The sequence below is a fragment of the Neovison vison genome, chromosome 5 (genome assembly GCF_020171115.1).
Source record: "Neovison vison isolate M4711 chromosome 5, ASM_NN_V1, whole genome shotgun sequence".
Lineage (NCBI taxonomy): Eukaryota > Metazoa > Chordata > Mammalia > Carnivora > Mustelidae > Neogale > Neogale vison.
In genome coordinates, this window is record NC_058095.1 from 82,811,401 (window position 1) to 82,832,928 (window position 21,528).

Consider the following 21,528-nt stretch of genomic DNA (forward strand, 5'->3'; position numbering starts at 1 on the left):
TCCTTCTCTAGGATGAAATGTTATGAATATATCTGTAAAGTCCATCTGGTCCATTTAGTCATTTAAAGCCCTTTTTTCCCATTGGTCTGCTTAGGTTATCTGTCCATTGCTGTGAGTAGTGGGGTGTTAAAGTCTCCTACTGTTACTATATTAGTATCGTTGAGTTCTTTATTATTCATTTTTTTAAATAATTTTTTAAAGATTTTATTTATTTAACAGAGAGATCACAAGTAGGCAAGAGGCAGAGAGAGAACGGGGGAAGCAGGCTCCCTGCTGAGCAGAGAGCCTGATGCGGGGCTCGATCCCGGTACCCTGAGACCATGACCTGAGCTGAAGGTGGAGGTTTAACCCACTGAGCCACCCAGGCACCCTGTTATTAATTGTTTCATATATTCAGCTGCTCCCAAGTTGGGGGCATACATATTTGAAGTTGTTAGATCTTCTTGTTGAATGAACCCCTTTATTATGCTATAGTGTCTTTTTTCATCTCTTATGGTTTAAAATCTAGTTTGTCTGATAAATAGGGATATAGGAATGGCTACTCCAGCTTTTTTTTTTTTTTTTTAAGATTTTATTTATTTATTTATTTGACAGACAGAGATCATAAGTAGGCGGAGAGACAGACAGAGAGAGGGAAGCAGGCTCCCTGCCGAGCAAAGAGCCTGATATGGGGCTTGATCCCAGAACTCTGGGATCATGACCTGAGCCACCCAGATGACCCATCCAGCTTTTTTTTTTTTTTTTTTTTTTTTAATGTCCATTAACATGATAAATGGTTCTCTAGCCCCTCACTTTCAGTCTGGAGCTGTCTTTTGGTCTAAAATGACTGACTCTTTTATAATGCTTACGAGAGATGGGTCTTGTTTTTTAATCTGTTCTGATGTCCTATGTCTTTTTATTGGAGCATTTATTTCATTTGCATTCAGAGTAATTATCAAAAGATATGCATGTAGTGCCATTGTATTACATGTAAAGTCCTTGTTCCTTTAGAAGGAATTAACTCTGTTCCTTTCTAGTCTTTGTTACTTTTGGTCTCTCTTTCCCACTCAAAAGGTCCCCTTTAATATTTCTTGCATAGCTGGTTTAGTGGCCACAAACTCCTTTAGTTTTGTTTCCCACTCAAAAGGTCCCCTTTAATATTTCTTGCATAGCTGGTTTAGTGGCCACAAACTCCTTTAGTTTTTGTTTGTCTTGGAAACTCTTTCTCTCTCCTCCTATTTTGAATGTCAGCCTTGCTAGATAAAGTATTCTTGGCTGCATGTTTTCCCCATTTAACAGGTTGACTATGTCTTGCCACTGCTTTCTGGCATGCTAGGTCTCTGTTGACAGGCATGCTTTAGCCTTATGTGTCTACCTTTATAGGTTAAGGATCTTTTTTTCCCTAGCTGCTTTTAGACTTCTATCTTTATCTTTATATTTTGCAAGTTTCACAGTGATATGTCGTGATGTTGATTTTGTTTTTGTTGATTTTGAGGGAAATCTGCTGTGCCTCTTGGACTTGAATGCCTGTTTCCATACCCAGATTGGGGAAGTTCTCAGGTATAATTTGTTCAAATAAACCTTCTACCTCCTTTCCTTGCTTTTCTCTGGGAGTTATGATTTTGCTTATTGGAGTCCCCAGGTCTACCTTCATGATCTAATAGTTTTCTTTCCCTCTATTTTTTCAGGTTCATTGTTTTCCATAATTTTATCTTCTGTATCACCTCTTCTGACCTATACTCTTCTCTGCTCCTTCAGTTCCTCATTGTGATTATTTCTAGTCTATTTGTGTCTTAGTTAAAGCATGCATGCATACACACACACATTTATTTGTTTGTTTGTTTAGGTCTGACTAGTTTTTAGGTCCTTTATCTCTGGAGCGATGGTTTCTCTGGTGTCTTCTATGCTTTTCTCAAGTCCAGCTAGTAGTCTTATGACTGTAGATCTAAATTCTTGTTTAGATACCTTGCTTGTATCTGTTTTGAGGTCCCTGGCTGTGACATCTTCATGATCTTTCTTTTGTGAAGAATTGCTTCATCTTATTTTGGCTAAGTTTCTATCTTTTGTGTGTTACGAAAGCTCGTTATATCTCTCTCCTGCACCTGAGAGTAATGCTGTATTAAAAAAAAAAAGAGGTAATACACTGTCCAGGGCCTGATACTTTAGGAAGTGTTTCTGGTGTATGGTGTTTGCACTTTGCTGTTGGATTTTGGCTACTCTTTTGCACTGGTCAGTCCTCTGCAGAGTTTCTCCTTTCTTGCAGTAGGGAGTATTTGGACCTTTATCTAGGTGTGCTTTGATTTCTTTGTTGAAAAAAGCATGGAGGGGTGCCTGGGTGGCTCAGTGTTGGTTAAGCCGCTGCCTTCTGCTCAGGTCATGATCTCAGGGTCCTGGGATCGAGCTCAGCGGGGAGCCTGCTTCCTCCCTTCTCTCTGCCTGCCTCTCTGCCTGCTTGTGATCTCTGTGTCAAATTAGTGAATAAAATCTTTAAAAAAAAAAAAAAAGCATGGAAAAAAGGAAAGAAAGAGAAAGGAAAATAACAGAAAAGCCTGCTTCACAAAAAAGAGAAAAAGAAAAGGAATGAAAAAACCCAAATAATCAAAAAAATTACTATAAGCCTGATTTCAAAGAAAAAGAACAGGGGGAAAAAAAAAAAAAGAATAAGAAAGGAAAAAAAGATGCCTGATCCAAAGAGAGAGAGAGAGAAGGGAATGAAAAAACAGAGTAATAAGCAAAAATCTATAAGCCTGATTCTGGTGGCAGAAAAAATACAGCCTGGTCCTATTTCCACCACAGATGAAGGGAATGCTTTGAAGCACTAGACTTGGTGCATGTTATATGCTGCCTGTGTTGCTCTTTTGGGGGAGATCCCCCTGTGCTGGTTTGGAGTCAGTCTTGCTCCATTAATAAAAATGTGTGCCAGGCACATGGGGGCAGGATTGGATGTCATTGGCTCCGACTTCCACTGGGGGCCACTTTGTTGCTCTCTCAGTCTGAACATGTTGGTAGGAAGGCTAAAATGCCACCCCACTCTCTTGTCCCCAGACAAAGAATCTCATACCCCCTGCTGTTCTGAAAACTCTCAGAGAAAAGTGAGGACCCTCAGTGAATTTGGCGCCCAGCTCTCCTGCTTTTTATCTTTGGTGCAGCTGGGATTCAAAACTCCAAATCTCCTGCATTTTATTTTATTTATTTTTTTTTTTAAAAGATTTTATTTATTTATTTGACAGAGAGAGATCACAAGTAGGTAGAGAGGCAGGCAGAGAGAGAGTGGGAAGCAGGCTCCTTGCTGAGCAGAGAGCCTGATGTGGGACTCGATCCCAGGACCCTGAGATCATGACCTCAGCTGAAGACAGCGGCTTAACCCACTGAGCCACCCAGGCTCCCCTCTCCTGCATTTTATATATGGCATGTGGCTGGGGTTTAAAACTCCAAATATATATTTTTTTTAATTAAGATTTTTTATTTATTTGTCAGAGAGAGAGAGAGAGAGAGAGAGAGGGACAGAAACACACAGGGGGAGCAGCAGGCAGAGGGAGAAGCAGGCTTACTGCTGAGCAAGCCCATGTAGTCAGTACTCAATCCCGGGACCCTGGGATCATGAGCTGAAGGCAGATGCTTAACTCCACATCTTAAAGGAGCTGATACCACTCAGATCTGCTCCCTCCTCCTGATTAAAGCCTCGCTGTGCTCTGACTAATGCCCTTTGTCTCAGAAAAACAGTCCCCGGACCTGCACAGTGTCCGGAATCTGTGGTATGTCACTGTGAAAAGCAGCAACTAGGTTACCCATCCTTTGTGCCCACCCTTGTTCCCTGCCAGTGGAAAGCCGTTTGCTGGTGCCTATGGGGTCTTTTGTCCTTGGAGAGGCAGTAATTCCTCTTCCAGATACACTTCATGAAGGGGAATGATCTCTCCTAATGCAGCAGGAGATCCCTACACAACTTTTGTGCTCTCCCAGGCCAGAACCTTCCTTTTCTCCAGGAGTGGAGAAACCTCAGAGCTTGAGGTCCTTTCACTATTTGCAAAAAACCTGCTTCACTCAGTTTCCCTGGTTCCCCAGTCTGTGGTCTGAAAGGTTTTCTTGTGTGAACCTGTGTCACACTCTCTCAACCACTCTATTCCTCTCTCCCTTTTCTATCCCTGAGGAAAGTGTTACCTTCCCTCCGGGATGTGGCAACTTCTCTCTCCCCAGTTTACTTCCACGTACCTTGCACTTGTTATGCTATCTCACTCCAACCATGGAGGTCCTTCTTCCAATCTTCTGATTGATTTCCTGGATGTTCCAGTGATCTGACCTCAATATAGCTATGTTCGAGGGACAAGGAAAGCCTAGGGCCCCCCTGTTTCTCTGCCATCTGAACTCCTTTTTATTTGTGTTTTAATTCAGCTGTACTTTTTGGTGTGTTTTAGGGTTCTCTTTACAGTTTCATTTAAAAATGGCTTCGGCTAGAAATTCAGCTTAAAAACCAGTATCAGATAATATAACTTTAAATTTTAGTGTAATAAAAGATAACAAAATGGGGGGGTCGTCTGTCCTACCTTTCTCTGTTCCACCCTAGTTCACCTCCCTAAAGTCAGATAGTCTTTCCTCTCTTAGTTGTTTCCTCTGACATAACTTGCATGTAGAAATACGATTGATTTTTATATGTTCATCTAATATTCTTTATATACCAATTCACTATTAGTTCTAGTACATGCTTTTTTTTTCTTAGAAATTTCTACATATATAATCATGTTGTCTGTGAATAGAGACAGTTTTACCTCTTTCTTTCTTATCTGCATGTTTTCTTTTTCTTGTCTTATTACATCGATGAGGGATCTCAGGCCTCCTCCCAACACTTAAATGCTAGTGGTGAGAGTAGAAACCTTTACCTTGTTTCTAATTCTTGGGTGAAGTTCCTCCACTATTAAGTATGATGTTTTCTGTCAAGGAAGTTCTCTACTGTTCCTAGCTGGCTGAAAATTCTTCTTAGGTTTTTATTTTGTTGCTTAGGTTTTTTTTTTTTTTTTCTGAATTTTTATTTAAGTTCTAGTTAGTTGATCTTGCTGAGAGTTTTTATCATAAATCGCTGTTGAATTTTGTCAAGCTGCTTTTTCTGCATCTGCTGAAACAATAATATGGTTTTTCTCCCTTATTCTATTAAAGATGGCGTATCAATTAGTTTTCAGATATTAAATCAACCTTGAATTTCTGAGAGAGCTTTCATTTGATAATGATATATCATCCTTTTTATATTGGCTGATTAGACTTGCTTTTTATTGTTTAATGACATTGCAGAAGTTCATGAGGGTACTAGTCCATGTTTTCCCTGGCTTTGGTATTGGGATAATACCAGTGGCCTCATTAAATGAATGGGGAAGTGTTCCTTCCTCCTATTTTCTGAAAGAATTTGTGGTAATTGGTATTATTCCTTCCTTAAAGTAAAGAGAATTGGCTGGCTTCCTAATAACCCTGTCAGGAAGTTGAATCTCTAGATTGCTTCTTATTGACTGAATTATGTAAATATTAGAACTCCAATTACTATTAGAGGTTTTGGAGCTAAATGGATTGTTAATGAATGATTATAAATTAGTTGTTTTTTTTTCCAAAATTTTTTTATTGTGGTAAAAAAATGTAGCATAAAACTTAACTGTCTTGTTTCTAAGTGTACGGGTCAGTGGTATTGAGTGCATTTGTAATTCTGTGTGAACATTACCACCATTCATCCTGATAACTCTTCATCTTGCAAAACTGAAACTTTTTACCCATTAGACAATAACTCCTCATTTCTCCCCTCTCTCAGCCCCTGGCTACCACCATTCCTTTTTCTGTCTCTGTAACATTGAGTACTCTAGGTATCTCATATAAGTGACACCATACAGTATTACTCTTTTTGTGACTGGTTTATTGCACATAGCATAATACCCTCAAAGTTTATCCATTTTGTAGCATATTTCAGAATTAAAACAGGTTCTGTGTATGAACTAAAAATGTTAACTCAAAAAATGTTTTTTAACTGGTGAACTCTTCACTTTAAAAATGGTTAATGATATATTTTTGTGTGTGTGTGTTTTTTTAGTATAATTGAAAAAAATTTTTTTAATATTCTCATCATTAGACATATTTTCACAGATGTGATTTAATTTTATGAAAAACTACATGGTATTTATAAGCAGCTTTAAAAATAATCCTAAAACTCAGTGTAAAGGTAAAATATACTTTCTGGAAATCATTGCTGTTTAATGTTACTTCAAGGATGTGTACAGAAATAGAAGCTATTTTTGGAAGGGTTTTCATATTTAACTGTTGCATTTATTAATTTTGTTCACATCTGACAAAAAATAATGTTGAAGATGTATGATTTTTTGTTTTTTTAGATTATGTTTATAGAAGGAATAGCATCTTTATTTGTGAGGATTAAGGCTTATGAATATACATTGGTAAATGTGTAGCCACTTCTGCATTGTATACTGAGGAGTTAAATGTAATTACAGGTGTTTAACTGGGTACTGTATAAAAGGGGACCATAGCATTTTTTTTCCCCTCCCTCACAAAATAGCCGATTTTCCCATAGACTGTCTAAGAAATAATGATTATTTTTAAAAACAAAAAGTGTATGAAATCCCACAGTCATGATTATTCTTTTATCTACTACCTTACACAAGTAAACTCATGCCCCTCACTCCAAATGTATTGTCAGTGGAATTGTTGAATAACCTTTTCCTGAATCCTCCTCACCTCATCACAGTTAGCTAGATGTGTATGCTGCTTTGTGTGTGTTTTTTTAAATGAAGATGGCAAAAGATATACTAGTTTGGCAACTAAGAACATGGAACCATATTAATCACTTTGTACTGTAGTTTCCTAGTACATTGTAGCAGTCCCTCTAAAACAGCTGAACAGGCTTAACTATATTATATTTCATGCCTCATTTAATTTAAACATTTCAGCAATGACGCGTATTCCCTTTGTTTCCTAAAATTTTGCTATTATAAACAATGTATATCTTTCTTCCCCAAAACATAATTATCTTAAAGAACCGGTGCTTGTATTTCTATGAGATAAGATTTCTGAAAGGGTATTATTATTGGATCATAAAAGTGTATTTTTATTTTTAAAAGCTATAACTAGATTGCTTTCTAAAAGGATGAGGATCTTTTCTTATTTTGGCCATTTAAATTTGCTTTTATGTGAATCTCCCCTTCATTGTTTGGTTGTTTAACTCCATTTGTGAGAATTCCTTGTTGATTCTAGATATTCTCATTTTCTAAAAATTTTTCCAAGATTTCTTATTTGGAGGGATTATCATTTTTTTCTTTTTTAAGTAACACTGACACAAATATTCTTGAAAAGATTTACTTTGATTGATGCAGTAATACTTTTCCAAAATTCATATTTGTTTGCTTTTGGTATTTGATGTTCATTTTTTTTAAAGATTTTATTTATTTATTTGACAGACAGAGATCACAAGTAGGCAGAGAGGCAGGCAGAGAGAAAGGGGAAGCAAGTTTCCTGTTGAGCAGAGAGCCTGTGGGGCTCGATCCGAGGACCCTGGGATCATGACCTGAGCCGAAGGCCAAGGCTTTAACCCACTAAGCCACCCAGTTGCCCCTATTTTTTTTTCTTTTCTTTTCTTTTTTTTTTTTTTTAAGATTTTATTTGTTTATTTGACAGACAGATCACAGGTAGACAGAGAGGCAGGCAGAGAGAGAGAGAGAGGGAAGCAGGCTCCCCGCTCAGCAGAGAGCCCGATGTGGGACTCAATCCCAGGACCCTAGGATCATGACCTGAGCCAAAGGCAGCAGCTTAACCCACTGAGCCACCCAGGCGCCTTTCTTTCTTTCTTTTTTTTTTTTTTTTATTAAAGATTTTTATATATTTATTTGACAGACAGAGATCACAAGTAGTCAGAGAGGCAGGCAGAAAGAAAGGGGGAGGCAAGCTTCCTGTTGAGCAGAGAGCCTGTGGGGCTCCATCCGAGGACCCTGGGATCGTGACCTGAGCCGAGGCAAGGGCTTAACCCACTGAGCCACCCAGTTGCCCCTATTTTTTTCTTTTTAAAAGAAGTGTTAGAACTCTATTTACTCAATTAAAAAACAGTGAACTCACTTAGGTCTTGTTAATTTGAGTTCAATATAAATGCTTTTATTGATAGTTAAATTGTATTAAAATACGTACAACATTTTAAAACATATTTAATCTTTCTTTGATTCAGAAGGGCCTTAAGAATTTGCCTTATATTTCATTGCAGTGGTGTAATACATTCAGAGTTTTGGTAATCCTTATTTCATTGGTTTCTTCCAGGAACTATTAAGTGCTTATTTTATGCTGACTTCTGAACATTGGAGTAGATATTGGAGATGACTTCTTTTGCCTATTGACTGCTTTCTATGCATAGTGCTCACAGCTTAACATGTCATTTAATCCTCTGAACAACCTTACTATTATTCTTACCAGTTTTTGGTGAATGTAGGGAAGTTAAGTAGCTTACCCAAGGTTATATAGCTTACATGTTTTGAATTTGATAAGCAGTTTGACTCGAAAGCCATAATCTGCTCGGCTCAAGGATTTGAAATACATAAACAATGGTCTTTAAACAGCGTCCTCATGGTATGGTATGTTGGTGGCACAGAAGTGGGACTAATTTATTCTAAGGATGTAATCTGAGAAAATAGAGCAGTGTTGATGACGTTTAAACTGAGCTTTGAAATAGATTTAGAAATTCTAGGCAGGAAGGATGAAGGAAGAACAATGGCATTCCAAGAAGACAGAAAAATATATACCAGGGTACAGTTTTCCAGAACTACTTGGCATGCCTAGAATGTAGAATGTGACGTGTAAAGAGGTTTGGGGCTGGGGTGGAGTATGAAGTAGGTAAGAGTCATATAGCAAAGGGCCCATATTCATTGATAAAATGTTTAGTCTTTGTATTTTATCCAGGGTGTGAAACATGAAATGATTTTAAGCATTTTTAAAGATTGTACTCAATATTTTTTTCTTGGAAGTATTTTTTCTTGCAGCTGAGGGTTGGAATAATATTGAAACACTAGGGCTGCTGATTTATAGCTAAATTAATTATGGGTCATATTTACATTTCTTTTTTTGTTTGTTTTTCAAGATTTATTTTGGAGTGCGCACGTGTGTGAGTGTAGGGGGAGGGGCAGAGGAGAGGTAGAGAGAATCTCAAGCAGACTTGACACTGAGGGCAGGTCCCAGGGTAGCATTCTGTCTCAGGACCCTGAGATCATGACCTGAACCAAAACCAAGAGTCAGACACTTAATTGACAGCCACCTAGGTGCACTCCCTGTGAGGATAATTTTTGATTAAGATTGCTACTCTTCAGACAGCCCTGGCCCATCAGGACATTTTCTTCAGGGTTACTTTTTAGAAGATGCTGCTGTCTTTGATGGCTTCTCCTTCGTTTCTGAAAAGCAGAAGTTACTGGCCTTTGGTGTTGGGGTAGATTAGGTGTTCATAAATTGCATGCAGTTAGGTATTTGTAAATTGGGACTGCCTTTAAAGGAAAAAACAACCATAATGTAGTTAGTATCCCTTCCCATACTACAGCAGTGACTCATAAAGATTATTGTCATTCCTTCTGTACCAGTAAGAGGACCAAATCTTTTTAATTCATCAGGGATTGACAGAGAAGCCTCTTGAGAAGGACTGAGTGTTGGCACATCATTTAGGAGCTACTTGTAGTAGAGCTGAGCTGAGAGCCTAATTTTTGGCTTGTTATTTTTAAGGTTCTGAATGTACATAGAAAGTGCTTTCCCCTTGTTGCTTGACTTATAGCTGAAAATTATTTCAGGATCACTTCCCTCTTTTTTTTTTTTTATTATGTATGCTGCTTTATGTTAAGAACAAAATATACAAATTGCTGTTTCAAACATGGGGATTTCATTTTTGTGATTGTTTTATATAATGTGTACTAAGTTTACATTTTAAAAATGTCTGGGAACCACACTTAAAAAAAACTATTTGTAGGTGTGCCTGAGTGGCTCAGTTGGTGAGTAAGTGTACAGAGTTTACAGTAAGTGTAAAACTCCTGATCTCAGCTCAGGTCTCGATCTCAGGCTGGTGAATTCAAGCCACAAATTGAGCTCCCGGCTAGGTTTGGAGTCTACTTAAAAAACAACAGTAAAATTTAAAAAAAAAACAACAAAAAAACAACACCCAACAACTATTTATAATCCCATTAAATAGGTTTAATTGTGATATTATATTTGAAATTAATGCTACAATCATAACATTGAGAATTTCCAGATTAGGAAATGATAGAAATCCTGTTCTCTGACTAACCCAAAAGCAGGGGAGGGAATCTGACATTGTTACTTCATCGCTTGCCAGGTGTTTGGTTTGCGTCCTAACTGAAAGGCATTAGTTAGGAATTTTTGCATCCTATAATTGAAAGGCATTAGTTAGGAATTTTTGTTCTGCCATTTTGAAATTATGCTGGTTAATCTTCCTTCTGATTAGGAGGAGTAATGTTAGATCAGTTCAGATGAATGATATGCTAGTCTGATTTTTGATTAGTACATGGTATGTGTATGTGTGTATGTGTATATATATATATTTATGTATACATATGTGTGTGTGTATATATATTTTAAGAGACTTCAAAAAAATTTTATTTTTTTAAATAAATTCTTTTATTTTTTAATAAATATATAATGTATTTTTAGCCCCAGGGGTACAGGTCTGTGAATCGCCGGTTTACACACTTCACAGCACTCATCATAACACATACCCTCCCCAGTGTCCATCCACCATCCTCTTCCGATCTCCCTCCCCCCAACAACCCTCAGTTTGTTTTGTGAGGTTAAGAATTTCTCACAGTTTGTCTCCCGATCCCATCTCTTTCAGTTATTCTTTTCCTAGCCCCCCAAACTCCACACGTTGCATCTCCACTTCCTCATATCAGGGAGATCATATGATAGTTGTCTTTCTCCAATTGACTTATTTCGCTAAGCATAATACCCTTTAGTTCCATCCACATCATCGCAAATGGCAAGATTTGATTTCTTTTGATGGCTGCATAGTATTCCATTTTATATATACACCACATCTTCTTTATCTATTCATCTGTTGATGGACATCTAGGTTCTTTCCATAGTTCGGCTATTGTGGACATTGTTGCTATAAACATTCGGGGGCACGTGCCCCTTTGGATCACTACGTTTGTATCTTTAGGGTAAATACTCAGTAGTGCAGTTGCTGGGTCATAGGGTAGCTCTATTGTCATATTTTTGAGGAACCTCCATGCTGTTTTACAGAATGGTGGTACCAGCTTGCATTCCCACCAACAGTGTAGGAGGGTTCACCTTTCTCTGCATCCTCGCCAGCATCTGTCATTTCCTGACTTGTTAATTTTAGTCATTTTGACTGGTGTGAGGTGGTATCTCATTGTGGTTTTGATTTGTATTTCCCTGATGCCGGGTGATGTGGAGCATTTTTTCATGTGTCTGTTGGCCTATTTAAAGATTTTATTTATTGGAAAGAGAAAGCGTAAGAGGGGGCAGGGACCAAGGGAGAGGGAGAAGCAGACTCCCCACTGAGCAGGGAGTCCCTACATGGGCCCTGATCTCAGGACCCTGAGATCTTGACCCTAGTTGAAGGCAGATGCTTAACTGACTGAGCCACCCAAGCCCCTAAGTACATTGTATATATTTTTTCATCCTTTTACTTTTCATTTACCTGTGTTTACATATTTAAAGTTGGTGTCTTGGGGCTCCTTACTGGCTTAGTTGGAAGAGTACGCAGCTCTTCATCTTGGGCTTGTGAGTTCAAGTCCCATGTTGGGTGTAGCGATTACTTTAAAAAAAAAAATTAAGTAGGTGACTTGAAGGCAGCGTATTATTGGGCCTGGCTCCCCCCCCCTTTAAATTTTATTTCAATTGACCAATCTTGTCTTGGTTTGTTTAGACCAACAAACTTTTTTTTCCTTTTTTTAAAGATTTTATTTATTTATTTGAAAGAGCTCAGGAGTAGGCAGAGAGGCAGGCAGAGAGAGAGAGGAGGAAGCAGGCTCCCTGCTGAGCAGAGAGCCGGATGCTGGACTCAATCCCAGGACCCTGAGATCATGACCTGAGCCAAAGGCAGAGGCCCAACCCACTGAGCCTCCCAGGCGCCCTTTTTTTCCTTTTAATAAAAGACAGTAAATGTTTTATTTGGTCGGTCTTTGTGGGCCACACTGGTCTGTGTCATATACCCTTTCAACTCTGCCACTGTAGTATGAAAATAGACTGGGGCAGTATGCAAACATCAGTTGTGTCCATGTTTCAAGGAAACTTTATTGACAAAAATAGGCAGATGACCAATTTGGCTCAAAGACTCTAGTTTGCCACATGGTTTAGACCTTTTATACTCACTGTAGTCACAGCTAACATTGGATGCAAATCCGTCCTCCCGGTTGTTTTATATTTGTTATATCTGTTCTTTGTGGGGTTTTTGTTTTGTTTCTTTTTTCTTTCTCTGCTTTTTTTTTTTGAATTAGTTATTTTTATGATTCTGTTTTATTTCCACTATTGGTTTATTTATGCCTTTTAAGTTTTTTGTAGTGGTTGCCTTAGGATTTATAATAGGCATTTCAGTTCATTATATACCTCAAAAATGACTGCACCTCTTTATGTATAATGTATGAGCCTTACAATAGTGTAAGTTTCCCAACTCCTGCCTCCCATTCTTTGTGCTAGTATTGTCATACATTTTACTTTTGCCTTATTTTTAGATTACATTGTAGATGGACTTTGCAAACTTTAGTGTTTAATAACCCTCACTGGTAAGATTTATCATAGTAACTTACCAGTCATAAATTTGTATGGCTCACAGGAGTTAAAGAGAGGCAATAAGTAAACAAGTATTCACTTACCAAAGAGTGCTAGAAGAGATCCTCAGGCAGCTACAGAATATTTCATCCCATCTGTACCATTCAGAATTTTTCTTTAATCAATAATTTAATTACTCTTACTGGAAAGTCTAATTTTGTTTTCTCCATGTGCTGTATAATAAAAATTGGAGCCAGATACTCTGTTTTTATCTGACATACTGAAGATTTCTCCCAGTTCTTATGTTCTGGATTCTTGGGTGTGTATTTCGGCTTTGGGTTTTTTAGGCAACAGAGTAATTGGTAATTTTGATTGCTTATGATTTCTAGATATATAGATAAAGCCAGTAATCACCCTTGTTGTGTTAGTGTGCCTGTTTTATTTATCCTAAACATAAGATTTCTTTCTTTCTTAAGACATACAAAATATAAGTAATATGTTCACTATTTATAATTAGCTGGTTTTCCTTCAAGAAACTTTTTTTTTTTTTTTTTGTAGTACTTGTGCGGTAGTAATCGAAAAGACAACATATTTATTGATCCAGGATACCAAACATTTGAGCAAGAATTGAATAAAATACTCCGAAGTTGGCAACCCAGCATACTTCCAGATGGTAATGCTCTTTTATTTTTTATGTTTTTAGAAGATTTATCATATTTTAGAGAGAGTGCATGTGCATGCGTGCACGTGAGCAGGGGCTGGGCCGGGGGGAGAAGGGTAGAGAGAGAGGGAAAGAGAATCTGAAGCAGGCTATCCACTAAGTGTGGAGCCTGATGCAGGACTCCATCTCATGAACCCTTATGCGATCATGACCTAAGCTGAAATCAAGAGTTGGATGCTTAACTAACTGAGCCACTCAGGTACCCGGGTAATGCCTTGTAAATAAAAGTGTTGCTTTGCTACTGGTATTTTTATTTTTACAGATAGTATATTAAAAATAATTAAGAAATAATTTAAATTAGATAGCATATTTTTCATTGTAGTTATTCATGAACTCATCTGTTCATCTTTTGTTGAATTAGAAATGAAGTAGTTGATATCTACTGTTTATGAAGAAATTTGTAATGAATATGACCCAACTTTCTCTGGAGTAAGACACTGGATGTTTACTTCTTAAGCCCTCCAGGGGATATTGTGATACAAATTTCTCTAAGAAATCTGTTTTAGATGTGTGGAGAAAATGTGTTTGTGAATAGAAATCACCTATTTTTTTCAGGAATTCTGCAGATTTAAATTCCTTTCTGACCATTGTGTGCTTGTCCTACAGAAGAACAGAAGCAATCATCTAGTCCCCTTACTCCAGAGATGCTAGTTCCATAGTCTGGTTTGCTCCCTAGCCTCTTTTGTTAAAGTGCTGCATAGGTAATTCTGAAATTCATTCCAGTTTTAACCTGGTATGAATGGAGGATTGAAATAGGTTTGTTCTTGAATTAACTTCATTTTTGCTAGATGGTTAAATGAAAATTGTTTTATTTATTGTAATTCTTTAAAAATACTTCTATTTAAGGGTCAATATTTTCTCGAGTTGAAGAAGATTATCTCTGGAGGATAAAACAACTAGGATCACACTCTCCAGTAGCTCTTCTGAATACCCTGTTCTACTTTAATACTAAGTATTTTGGCCTGAAAACAGTGGAACAACACTTAAGACTTTCCTTTGGCACTGTATTTAGGCACTGGAAAAAAAATCCTCTAACAATGGAAAACAAAGCATGTCTTCGATACCAAGTGTCTTCCTTATGTGGAACAGATAATGAAGGTAGTGTGACATTTTTGTTTTTGGATTGTCTGTGGGAGGGATAGCCAAACTTTGCCTTAATAAAGACTGTATTGGGTCACTTGTTAAGAATCTAAGGACTGCCATTTTCATAAAGTAAGACAACTTATATATTCTTAAAATGTCTTAGTTCATTTTGTTTGAAAAATTGTGAACTACTGGAAGCCACGTTTGGTACAATAGATACTAGGAATGAATAGTACTATCTTTCTTCAAGATTGGTCTTAAGAATTTTATATAACTTTTATTTTTTTAGATAAAATTACTACTGGAAAAAGAAAACATGAAGATGATGAGCCAGTATTTGAACAAATTGAAAATACAGCCAATCCTTCTAGATGTCCTGTGAAAATGTTTGAATGCTATTTGTCTAAAAGGTAAGTGTTAATGATATTTAATTTTTTAAATGGTAGTATAGGTTAGTTGCCTTGAGTTTAACTTACCAAGAGGTTACTATTTTTCACTGATCTTTTTTAGATTTTTCTCTCTCTTCTCACAGCTAATTTTTGTAGTCTTATTATTATAAAATACCCAGCTTATACTTCATACTTTAGGATTCAAGCATATGTTAAGAAATTGTTGTCTACCAAAATTCTAATAGACAAAAAAAAAAAAAAAAAAAAAAGAAATTGTTGTCTACCAATGAGATTACTACTATTATTGTCATCTTTAAATCAGCAATCCCAGTGATTATATAAAGCATACATAGAGCACAAACTTTTTTTGTGAAGGATCAGATGGTAAATATTTTAGGCTTTTTTGGGCTATAGAGCGTCTTCTGCAGCTATTCCATTCTGCCGTTATAGCCAGAAAGCAGCCATATACTATATATAAATAAATGGTTACATAGTATTTATTTATTTATATATAGTTTAGTGGTATAGAACTTGACACAAACAAGTGACAAGCTATAACTTGACCACACCCCTGGTGAAAAGGTATATTGAAAGGTAGAATGGATAGGTGGAGATGAAAATGGAATACTTAACATTTAAGCAAAAATGTTCCTTTAAGAAGGTCTAAAAGATACAGTGTTCTAAAAGTACATTACTTTTCAGCAGTACTACTGCTTTTTCCTGTCAGCCTAAAATCAAAGACATTTTAGAAAATTTTAAACCAGTGAAATGTTTAGAGATCATAAATTTTAAGCTGTCTGTTGCTTTATATATGAACCCTTTAATTTTCAGAGGGTTAGTATGAACCAAGTATATTGTCTTAGGTAAAGTTTTATAAATTATAAGTAGGCCCCCCGGTTAGTTCTTAAGAACTCACAAAAGCAGTGGTGTTATTTATAGAAAATACTAATATTTCTGACAGTGGTTTGGGGTGGCCCTGTTTGGCAGCAACAGTGTCCTGTCTTCCAGTGGTAGTTGGAAATCCCTATCTTAAAATTAGTTATAAGTTATTAATATTATTTGGAAATTAGTTGGAATCCCTATCTTACATTAGTTCTTTTATTAGTTGGAGATTATTTATTATTATTAGTTGGAAACCCTATCTTATAATTATCTTGTTGATATTTTAAAAATTAAAATTCCTGTTGTATAGTGCTATTAGGTAATTTTATAAGCTACCATATTTCATTGATTTTTAAGACATTTTTCAGATTTTACTATCTCTGAAGCTGGGATGCATGTTAATGATTAATTATCTTAGAATTATAACTGCAGTGCAGCCTTTTACTTGTTTAATGGCAGTATTGAAATAATGATTTAAAATACTGTTTCTGTTAATGGTGTTTTGAATTCAGTGAAATACAGACTTTAAATTATGGTGGGAAGATAATCTTTCATCACAGAAATTAACTTTCAGAATATCTTAACGATAGAATATTTAATGTAAGTAATGAGCTGTGGTTGGACCACATAATATTGTTAGTAGTCATGGAGTTATTCTTGGAAGAAGAAAAGAAAGTTGTGGGGAATTTTGTATATACTGTGAAATTGACTTTCTCCTTTCTCCCAAAGTCCACAGAATCTTAATCAGAGAATGGATGTTTTTTATTTGCAACCAGAATGCTCTAGTTCAACAGATAGTCCTGTCTGGTATACATCTACTTCACTGGACCGAAACACCTTGGAAAATATGCTTGTACGGGTTCTTTTAGTAAAAGATATTTATGATAAAGACAATTATGAACTGGATGAAGACACAGACTAAAAAGGAACATTTCAGAAGCAATCGGGATAAAACAGCATTAGATAGTCATGCTGCTAGATCTTTATTATGGAAACATTTCAAGTTTACTCCTTCTGTTTTGAGTTTTGTAGCAGTGTACCCACACTGGGTATTACCATGTATATAATCTGTGAGTGAAAGTTGCCATTATTCTATGTAGTGGTTTTAGGATACTTAACAAATACATTCAAATTCTTTTTTTATTATTATTTATTTGATTAGGTATGTTTGTAACTTTTTACATTACAAAATACGAATGAGAATGTGCCATGTATAATTTTTTTCTTGTAGTAAGAAACATCCATATTGCACAACTCTACTGTTGAAAGGCTTCCTTGAAAGGAGGCTCTTTTACTGGGTTCTTGACCAGATGGTTGTGTATGGGTAGCACTACTAAAAGTTTAGAACTTGCAGTGTCTTTCAGAATTTTTAAAATAAACTGTAAACTAATAGGCTGGGTTTTTTGTTTTGTTTTGGGGGGTTTTGTTTGTTTTGTTTTCTTTATATTTCAGTTACTGAAGCCTTACAAGGTTATGTAGACAGATGCCATCTTCTGTACCAAAAATAGACAAGAGAATGCTGTCAATATTGGTGTACTGTAATGTGAATCTATACTGGTGAAAACAACTTTTTGTTCCCCTTATTAAAACCTTAGTGTCCTTTTCTCATTTGTGGCTTTCTGCATCACCCCAGTCAATAATTAAAAAAAAAAAATATATATATATATATATATATGTATGTATATATGTGTATGTGTGTATATATATATATATATATGAAGAATGATGTTGAAAAACATGATCATTGAGACATTTTCTTTGTAAAAATGTCCAATGAAAGTACAGAATTCTGTTTTCTATGCCAACCATAAGTATTTAAAATCCCATTCATTTATAGAACTTTGATTTATTTTCTCTCTCCACCCCCTAAAGATAGAGATCATATTGCAGTATCTGAATAGTGCTCTAAAACTTAACCAGTTTTATTAGGATTTTTGTATTGCCTTCAAATATGACCGATGCATATGTTGGATAAAATTATTTTTAGAAATGCCACTCCCAAAATAGTTGTTATAGAAAGTCAAGCTAGTTTAAATAAGATAGTATCACATTTTACTATGAAGATTACCAGTGTAGTAATTCTGATATTTCAGATGATTAAAGAACAGAGAAACTGATGGATAAGATAAAGTATATCTTGAGGGAAATCACATTCGATGTTAGATTGTTTGGCTTTTAAAATTTAATTACTTCTTATAGAAGATTGCATTAAAAAACTTTGTGCTTCTGCATAGCAGTTTATCCGTTCAGACCTTTTCTTTTAGAACAAGGAAGTTTACTGAAAATCCTACTTTATAAAGACTGAGCAAAATGCTAGCTGCAAATTATTGTAAAGAAATCATTTGGCTGACTTCATAGAGCATGTGTGTTAATCATATTGTCTTGTTTCTGATTCCTGACTCACCACGGTGACATTAGTTTTTTAAAATTATTGTGGGGAATTTGGGCTATTTTCCACAGTGGTTAGGCAATGTCTACATGTCCCTTAGATATTTCTCTCTTGCTTAGGATAAATGTTAGCATTCAGAAAGTTTTGCAATCATGATATGGAAAATTTCACACTTGTAATCACTGTATATTTAAGCAATAAGTAGCAGAAATGTTTTTGGCATAAAATCACTTTATAATGTTCTAACTTGTTTTATAAGTTTGAATAACATTTCTGTCCCTTAATTTTATATTTGTTGATTTGATAATGAGACTGACAGTAGCAAATCTGATACTACTTTACTAAAAAGATTGCTCATTGTCTGTTTAATGAAGAAAAGTGGGTAACATGTTTAAAATATATACTACAAAAATTTCCCCCTTTTCCGGAAGTACTTCAAGCACTTTTCCTATAAATGCGTATTGTTGATGAAAAGGTGGTTAATCCTAACCATCTTTTATTCTTCAAAGTGGTGCTATATTCCATCAAGCAATAATGTTTGCCCCAAATGTCATTTAACATTAATTCTACCAAATACCATACATTTCTGCCGTGGTACTACTATTAAGCACCTTGTCTTGCTATTTACATTTCCTTTATTGTATATTTTAGCTTTCCTAAACAGAATGTCTACATAATTTTGATCGTAACATGATTGAGGATTTAGAGCTCTTGTTTTTGTCTTGAATGCAATCTAAGGATTAATTAACTTGACTCTCAGGGGGAAAAGGAAAAAAAAAAAACTTTATAAGAATTGTCTGTTCTGTGAAACTTATTTGACCTAGAATACATTTCATCGGTTCCTGGATGTCCTTAGTTTGTGTGGTTCTAGCTGACTGCTGAGAAAAAAGACAGTGAAATGGTAGTAGTTTCTTTTTGCTTTTAAGTGATTTCGGATTATAGCATCCTGTAAATATAACTTATTGTCTTTAGATATCTATTGGAGATGCTATATTTTTTTGTTCGGAAGATTTTGCCATTTTAAGTTTTTATTCATACTGATAAGGTTGACTTTCCCGTGCAAATTGAATCTTCATTAGCACAATTTTTAGGTTTTAAACTGTATTAGGTAATCTAAGACATTAAAGGATTTTCTAGGCAAGAAGCTCAACTTTTTTTTTTCTTTTTTGGCCATAAAGATACTTTTATTACACAGAGCTGTTACCAGTGTGTTAAGCATAATTGAGATAGGAAGAAGATGCATATTGTACTGTGCATTCAGACTTTTGTCACTGTTTTTCTAATGGAATTTCCCTATGTCCTGGCCAATTTGGAATGGGGTACATCATTTATGGAGTAATTTGGGCGTGGGTAACTTGCTATGCATAATATTATGGATTACAGTAATGACAAAGTCATAAAATTGCAAATTTTTGGTTTGTACTACTCTACTGTGGGTTCCTTTAATCTGAGATCTTAAACATCTTGCAGTCTTAAATCACTATAAAAATTTACACTTTTATTTTACCAGTTACATCCAAAATGTATTATGTCACTTATGTTCTAACACTGACTGTAGGGTACTGTCTTTGTTCCCCTCAAACAAAATAGTCATGAAAGTGTACATGAAAATATTTTTAAAGAATAAATTTCTTTAACTAAATTATAATACTTTTGGATTTCCCCCCTTAATAAGCCCCTTATTCATTTTTAGAGAAGTTCTTTGAATTTGTTAGTCCATTTTACTTTGTTTTTAGGAGTAGAATATTTCTAATGCTGTTTTCCCATATTAAGTACTTGTTTTTAGGTTTGTCATACTTGAAAATGATATTAACAAAATCTTACACATTTAGAAGTTGATACCCAGAACAGGTTAACTGTATCAGTCTGAGTCTGAGAGTAGAGAAATCTAAGTGGTGTCTCAATTTGTACTTTTTTTTTTTTTTTCCTTAGAAGCTAGATGATTAGAGGGACTCCTAAAATAAGGTACTGTGATCCCTTGCCTTATAATGAACTGGACAAAAGAAAGTTGTTCCTTAAAATCTGGGCAGATAGTGTCCTAATTAATTATTGAGTTAAATAAGTTCATGAATTTAGGCCTTTTGAGAAAAAAAGAACCAAAGAGAAACTGAGATTTAATCTGTAAATAGGAATTAAGAATAGAACCAAAGAGAGGGTCACAGACCATTTGGGTCTACCGTTGGAGGTCTTTGTATCTTTGAAGGAAAGCAGGTGTAAATGCTAACTGACCGCATTTTATTTTCTGTTGTAGTGCATTGGAAAGAGCAGTTACAGCTCCTTCTGGGACTTTCAACTACATACATTATTTGGGCCTCAGTTTCTTTATCTGTAAATGAAGGTAGTGCCTAGATTCCTGATTCTCAAATTAAACACAGTTGATTTTAGGCTTGAGTAGTAAATCTTTCAGATTTTTGTGTGAAGACTTACGATTATTTAGACACACATTTTCTTGGAGAAGGGAAAGATCTTTCCTAAAATAGCCTTAACAGAGGGAGTGTTAGTCCTGATTTTTCAAAGCCCTATTCAAATAACTCCTCAGAAGTAAATTCAGCACGTGAAAACTTATTATTATAAAAGTTAAATAGCAGATCTTTCTTACATATTTCCTCTGTGCCAAAGAACTATTGCTAGCCATGGTAGTTAAGGAGGAAGAGAAAAGATTAAGAAGGCATTAATGTTGTAGTTGTGGGTTATAAAAGAGATACACTGTACAGGTGCATTTAACTCGTAGGGAACAGAATATATTCATAATAGTTTACAGCAGAGATAATGGTGTATACTCAGAAATAACCCTAAAAGGCTTTTGTGGTCTAGAGTAGGTTTCATAGAATTGTCACCACCATGTTTTATGTAATCAAACATGAGATTCCTGTAACCTGCTGAAGAGTGCTTTTAGCTCTGTTAAAAAATAGTGAGTGGCTCAATTTGACTATTTTGATGGCTCTGTTTTGATGGCATCAGTCTTCATCTCTGGCTTTCAGACCAACTTATTACAAGAGTAGTTAAAAAGAGCACACAAAGAGGGGCGCCTGAGTGGCTCAGTTGGTCAAGTGTGACCTTCAGCTCAGGTCATGATTCAGGGGACCTGGGATTGAGCCCTGCGTCCAACAGGGAACTTGCTTCTCCTCCCTGTTCATGCTTGCTTGCTCTTCCTCTGTCTCTATCTCTCAAATAAATAAAATCTTAAAAAAAAAAAAAATGCACCCAAAGAGGTAGCTTAGAGTACCCTCCTCATGCATCAGAGGATTCTAAAAGGCATGAATCAAGGTGAGTAATTCAACTAGGTTATGTAGTACAGATGGAACATACAAGATACAATATACTAAGGAAACTTT

At 35.8% G+C, this 21,528-nt stretch overlaps 1 protein-coding gene across 2 annotated transcripts in view; it reads left to right on the forward strand.

Annotated features, from left to right (window-relative positions):
- ZMYM2 (zinc finger MYM-type containing 2) overlaps positions 1-17,408 on the forward strand; it is an 81,578-nt gene extending 64,170 nt beyond the window's left edge. For both annotated transcript variants that reach the window (XM_044249382.1, XM_044249383.1), the window contains 4 exons: positions 13,288-13,402; positions 14,297-14,548; positions 14,823-14,943; positions 16,534-17,408. In XM_044249382.1, the coding sequence (XP_044105317.1) occupies positions 13,288-13,402; positions 14,297-14,548; positions 14,823-14,943; positions 16,534-16,726 (681 nt within the window). In that variant the 3' untranslated portion in view covers positions 16,727-17,408. The remainder of the gene's footprint in view (positions 1-13,287; positions 13,403-14,296; positions 14,549-14,822; positions 14,944-16,533) is intronic.
- Positions 17,409-21,528: the final 4,120 nt, after the last annotated feature.